This window comes from Musca autumnalis, unplaced genomic scaffold, assembly GCF_047663935.1.
Source record: "Musca autumnalis isolate F117 unplaced genomic scaffold, ASM4766393v1 scaffold_1, whole genome shotgun sequence".
Classification (NCBI taxonomy): Eukaryota; Metazoa; Arthropoda; class Insecta; order Diptera; family Muscidae; genus Musca; species Musca autumnalis.
This window is the reverse complement of record NW_027411644.1, coordinates 189,756,325-189,763,225: the sequence shown is the minus strand read 5'-3', so window position 1 is coordinate 189,763,225 and position 6,901 is coordinate 189,756,325. Positions and strand designations below refer to the sequence as shown.

The 6,901-nt window shown below is 34.6% G+C and overlaps 1 protein-coding gene across 1 annotated transcript; it reads right to left on the bottom strand.

Moving 5' to 3' along the window:
- Window positions 1-5,759: 5,759 nt before the first annotated feature.
- LOC141390030 (uncharacterized) lies at window positions 5,760-6,490 on the bottom strand. Its single transcript, XM_073962456.1, has 2 exons — window positions 6,476-6,490; window positions 5,760-6,407 (listed from the first exon to the last, which is right to left on the bottom strand). Exons 1-2 carry the CDS (start codon window positions 6,488-6,490, stop codon window positions 5,760-5,762), a joined length of 663 nt encoding a protein of 220 aa, XP_073818557.1.
- Between the last annotated feature and the right edge of the window lie 411 nt (window positions 6,491-6,901).

Genomic DNA, 6,901 nt, shown 5'->3' with positions numbered 1-6,901 from the left:
AGAGCGCACACGTGGGTTCAGTGAACGTTTCTCTCTCCACACAAAAGTAAACTTATTACAAAATGTTTTCAAGTCGCGACATTTCGCAAAAAAATCTGAATATACACTGAACAATTTTGCTAAGGAGAAGCATCAACATAGCAAAAAATAAAGGAAATCAAAAACTACTTTTTTCACCCTGACTTCCCCATATATAGCACTAGCTGAAACCGGTTCACATTGATACCCCGACTAATATAAAATATAATGGAATGATATACTTATATTGACTTTATTCTTTATTTAATATATAAATATAGGGTATATGATATTCAGTGCCGTGTATGGAGCATATTCTATGGTATTTTTGTATGTTGTAGGAAGTAAGACTCCTCCTAAATCCTTTCCGACTATATATACACCTTCGTGGGTGACATTTACAAATGTCTATATGACTCTTACACTCTAAATTTCGATAATTCTCCCCTTTAAAGAGGAGACTTAAATTAGGAATAACGCTAAGATTGAGTACCTTTTTTAAAAGTGCATATATCAACCTGTTGTGGCACCTTAAATTACTCTTAGGGTAACCCTCACTTGCATTAAAAGGTTTTACTACAATAATGATAAGGATATGCCATAAGTATAAGTAAATATAGGTAACTGGTTCCACTTCGCCCATCCAAGTTAAGAAGTCTCTCAGATATATGATATTTAATAATTTTAGCCTTGCTTTCCTCCAACAGTAAGTACATGCGTACTATAATGTTGACCTCTACTAACTTCAAAGTCGCTCCCTTAAATACTAAATCAGAAATTCTATATTTTATTATTATTCCTTATGTCTACCCGCGTGATATTTAAATAAAGGATAACCAGAAATCTGAACCGTTTTCAAAATATTTTGTCGAACATTTTTCTAGTCTAAATTCTGCACAAATTTTACAAATCTCGACAGATTTTATATAATAAAGAAATATAAAATTCTAGGTCTAGGTAATCGAGTTCCAGCACCATTAGATTTTAAGGTCATTTTCTCACTATTTACTCCGCATTAGTGAATCTTGCTGGATTAGTACAAATTGTTGAGTAAACTAATACACCAATATTTGCAATTTCACAAACTCATTAGAAGAAAAGTGAATGACGGATGGCGATTCGTCATTTTACTTGGATGTTCGGAACAGAAACAAAATAAAGAAACAAATCGAAAGAATGCATTGTTCAAATTGAATTGGAATGCCTTAAAATAATACAGAAGCAAATTATAGAAGTTCGGGTTTCCTAGAAAATAAATTTATGAATATTTTAAGTGATCACCCATGCAGAGGATGAAAACAGAAAAGTGTTGATGAATAGAATAAGCTTCAAATAAAAACAGAAACATGGCCATTTTTGTTGCATTAAGCCAATGATGTTGAAAAGGAAGATCAATGTGGATTTTAAACCATCGAATGGTTGGCTCGGAAAAGCTCTTCTGATACAGGCGAAGCTAAAGAGTAGCTAGACAAAACTCTTCCAAATATATAGCAGAGCATTCGAATATTCTGCAGATAACGCATATGTCTGCTCAGTATTATTCTACAAACTATGTCAAAAGATCGAATCATACTATTTTCATAACGAAATAAATTTGTTATCATTTTGATTTTTTTGATTTATTTATTTATCTTTTAATTTATTTATTTTTATACTATGGATTGGATTACACTGTGTATAATTTTTTGAGTCATGTTTTATTATCCATGTTCTGACTCCACAGTGTGATAGAACATCAAAAATGAGAAGACACGTGTCTCGCCGTTTTTCCCTATCTCATCAACTTTCGCGGTTATAGGCCTCCAAAGCACAGTGGTCCCACTTGTATGGGAAGGAGCGACAAAAATATTTATACTCATCGGATCGATCTGATTTATTCAGTATATGCTAAAAATAAGTAAAGAATACGTTAGCCAAAAAATCATCAATATGCGTCTAGTTTTTCCTATAGCTCCTATGTAGCGGTACCACCCGATTTCAGATATTTTCAAGCTTTTATCTACATTTTCGGCTCTAATTGGCTGTACTTTGGTATTTGGGGTTCCCAAAGGCCAAAAATCTTCTGCGTAAAAAATTGTGGTCTTAGGTCCAGGTTTCGGTATAGCTCTCATATTACGGTACCTACCGATTTCAGGTATTTTGAAGATTTTATCAACATTTTCGGCCCGAATTGGTTGTAATTTGCCGTTTGCGGTTCCCAATGGCCAAAAACCTTCTGCGCCAAAAATTGTGGTCTTAGGTCCAGGTTTCGGTATAGCTCTCATATTACGGTACCTCCCGATTTCAGGTATTTTGAAGATTTTATCAACATTTTCGGCCCGAATTGGTTATAATTTGCCATTTGGAGTTCTCAACGATCAAAAATTTTCTGCGCCAAAAATTGTAGTCTTAGGTCCAGGTTTCGGTATAGCCCTCATATTACGGTACCTCCCTATTTCTGTTATTTTGAGGTTTTTATCTATATTTTCGGTTCGAATTGGTTGTAATTTGCTATTTGGAGTTCTTAGTGGTCAAAAAACGTCTCCAACCGGTATCGTGGACAGGAAAGGAAACAAACTATTCCATTTGAGGTCAGAATATTGCATGGTAGGGGATATAATAAAGTTCGGTGCGACCGAACTTTACATTTTTATTTTTTCATATTATATGTAGCATCATACATATATCAAAAATATATAATGTAAAAAACTACACTCATAAGTAGATCCCAAAACAAAAATGTCTAAATCTTTGAAGAAAAAAAAAAACAAAACAAACAATTAAAACACAAAACAAAGAAGAAACTGAGAATACAGTAATACGGCATATTCACTGAAACGACCAGTCGCATCGTCAGTATTTTTAATGCCACACACGGAAATGCGAATATATGCAGCTGGAACCAATTTTTTTGTAAACTTGACACTATTTCGAACATTCTTAAAAAAATTTGGAGAGTGGCGAAGGATGGCGAAGTTAGTAAAAGTCAGCTTCAATTTTTTGGACTTGGAAAAACAAATCCACAAAAAGTGTTATAAAAAATGTGATTTCTGGCACATTTTATGGGAATAATGTGTACAAATTTTTATGTAAACGTTATTACTAAACCTTGTACTAAAACTTCCATTCCGAAAAAATTATTTTATCCTTTCAATTTTGAGTTACTTACCTTGTAAGAAGTCACAACCTTACGGATGTTTTTAAAGTTCTTAAGAGATCATACGTAAGTCAACTTCTTCTGTTTTGTTTCTTCTGTTTAAAAACCATCATAAATTACAAAAACAGTGCTGGAATATTAAAATATAATATGTTTAGAGACAATTTGCTGAATTGTCGCAGAGATTTGCTGATATCGATTTTTGGATTTTTCTCGCAGGTTGCAACCAGTGTGCAAAGGTTTGATGCTTTGATGTAAAATGGGTCATTTAGTCAGGACTATATCTTCCAAACCGTTAGGAAATTTGAATTTATCTCAGAGGCAAAGTTGTAGCTCTTGTCTTAAAGAACAAAATTGTGAACACATATAACCCATCAAACTTCATCTGCAAGGTCAAAAACGCCATGGTCAAATTTCTTTCAAAATTTTTCTCAAGTTTTGTTGCTATCAAACCGATCAAATTTGAAGCGAACAACCAACTTCAAAAATGTATCTTAGATCTCAATAAACATCTTTCTAGAATATACGAACCCTGAAGGAACAGGTCTTCTTAATGGTCAAAATAGCAAAACAATTGCGATTTTAATCCTCTTTTCTCGGATTCTGCTCCATAGATATTAAACCGTTAAAAATTCAAGAAAACAATCAACCACAATAGTGTAGCAGAGGCTTCAATAAACAACTTTCTGGAATATGCGAAATGTCTATGAACGGTTCTTAATGGTAAAAATAGCAAAAACCTTTTGCAAATATCCAATTTTTATACTTTTTTCTCCGACTCTGGTCCAAAGATACGCAATCGCCCCAAAGATTAAGGATACCGTCAATCACAAAAATGTACCTAAGATTTTAATAAACAACTTTTTAGAACACATGAAGATTCTAGGAATGATTCTTAGGGCTGAAATCCACGAACAATTAAATTTTTTTTTTAATATTCCCCCTGCTCAGGTTTGGAAATAACAAACTGTTAAAAACTCAAGGAAATTTGAAAGGCTTGTTATTTACGGACCTGAACAGGAAAGAATGATCTAAAATAATCTAAATTTGAGCTTGAAGAATCGTTCCTAGAATCTTCATTTGTTCTAGAAACTTGTTTGTTGAAATGTCAGGTACATTTTTGAAGTTGACTGTATCCTTAATTTTTGGGCGTTTGCGTATCTTTGCACCAGAGTCGAAGAAAAAAGTATAAAAATTGGATATTTTCAAAATATTTTTGCTATTTTTACCATTTAGAACCCTTAATAGACATTTCGCATGTTCCAGAAAGTTGTTTATTGATGCCTTTGCTATGCTATTGTGGTTGATTGTTTTCTTGAATTTTGAACGGTTTAATATCTATGGAGCAGAATCCTAGAAAAGAGGACAAAAATCGCAATTGTTTTGCTATTTTGACCATTAAGATCCGTTTCTACAGAGTTGGTATTTTCTAGAAAGTTGTTTACTAAGATCTAAGGTACATTTTTGAAGTTGGTTGTTTGCTTCAAATTTGATCGGTTTGATAGCTGTATAACAAAACTTGGGAAAAATTTTAAAAGAAATTTGACCATGGCGATTTTAACCTTGCAGGTGAAGCTTGAAGGATTATATGTGTTCACAATTTTTGTTCTTTAAGACAAGAGCTACAACTTTGCCTCCGAGATAAATTCAAACTTCCTAACAGGTTGGAAGATATAATCCTGACTAAATGACGCTTTCTACATTAAAGCCTCAAACTTTGGAGGCCTATAACCGCGAACGTTGATGAGATCGGGAAAAACGGCGAGACACGTGTCTTCTTATTTTTGGTGTTCTATCACACTGCGGTGTCAAAATATGGTTAATAATTTTCGTGAATAAAATTTCAGTTATCCGAACCCCGCTTAAGCGCAAACTTCGGAAAACTGTAACGAACATACCGATTTTTTGTCGTTTCAGTAAAGCGGAGTCGACTGTACAGGTTAACGTTTTGAAACTGATTCCATAGAACGGTACCGTCCGATTTTTGATATTTACTAGGATTTATCCTCATTTTTGGTATTTCTTAAGTTCTTGTCGTACTATCCTACAGAAATATGTCAAGTTAGGTATATAGTCTTCGATAGGAATGTACAATATTCCTGCAGAGAATTATCGCTATAGGTCACTTTTTAACAGTAAGGCTCAATTTTCCTTTTTGGGCACATTATTTAACCGAAATGGCTGAAATTTGTTATATGGTCTACTGAAGTGGCTGCAGGTTGGAATTATTAGTGGAGGGAAGTAAAAGTACAGCCCGTCCTCACTTGTTATTCCTAGAAGATGAATTAGACACTTCTCAGAAATGGTACGGACCTGCTTCACTGATATGCACCAAACAACTGATCATAATATATCATAATATACTCTGTTCAAAAAGCCAAGGCAATTCAATCCAAGGAGGAATAAAAGTTCTCCCCATATTATATGTAATCGAGGTTCAAACTTTATATAAGAGTGATATAAACAAGCATTTTCTAAAAAATATTTAAATTAATTCGTTTGTATTTTCAACAGTTTTAACAGATATAACAATCAACAACATTATATAACAATATCAGTCCATTTGAAATTAAGATTAACTCTTATAGACTAATCGAATTCAAACTTAGGCACGGAAGATGGAGGCAGGCAAGTAAGAAGCACCAGGAGCAGAAGCGGCAGCAGCTGGGGCACGGACGGCGGGTTGAGAGGCAAAGTTAAGAACGGGGGCAACACCACCGTTGTAGTTTTGGGATTTACCGCCCAAAGCATCGTATTGTCCTTGAATGGCACGTTGGGCATTGGCAGCATCTTCAGCGGTACGGTATTTGACAAAGTGAACTTCGGGTTTGTTGTTGTTGTTGGCACCGATGTTGTTAAGTTTGTTGGCCAAATCACCGAGGTCGGCTTGTTTGTTGAGGACATAGATGGCCGTTTGTTGTTGGGCAGCTTGTTTAGCCAAAGCCAAAGCAGCATCTTCCAAACCGCTGTTTTCGGGGCCCTTGATGAAGATAACACGGAGACCTTGTTTTACAGAATTGGCGAAATCGTTGGAAGCGGCAGGATCATTGAAGTCATTGTCGTTGGCAGTGAAGGTGTAGAATTCCTTTTCGAGTTCAGCTTGGGGAGCTACGGCGGGAGCATCGTTGCTAGCTACTGGGAAATCACCCAATGCAGCAGCGGAAGGAGCAGAGCCGTAGCTAACACCACCACCTACACCACCGGTAGGTTGGTAGTTATATTGGGCGCAGGCAGCAGCCACTAAGCACAAAACCTAAAATAATACAGAAAATATTTGTTAAAAAAACTTCTTGTCACACTTTTTGCTCTATGTGTCCTTACAATGAAAGCACGCATATTGTTGGCAAATTTTTAGTACTCTATGAGACACTGTGTTGAAGTGATATGATGTTCTCAACAACAAACTGAGCAATTTATATATAGTTGCAATTAGTTATTCTCAACAAATATGGTATATAGGGAAATTTTGCTAAATTATTTATCAAATAATTTAATCTAATCAGATTTCAAGTTCACCAAAGTCATAACTTAGAACGGTTCAGTTCCTTTTTGATCCACACCGCCACTGCTAGCGCTTAGATGACACAAAATTCTTCTTGTGCTGACCTAACATAATTTTTGCAATTTCTTTAGTTTGCTTTCAATATTTGTTTTACTTGTTGTTGTAAATTTACCTTCAACAAATTTTAAAAACTGTTTTATTTGCATGAATCAATGAATATTTTAATAAATTTTATTTAATAATAA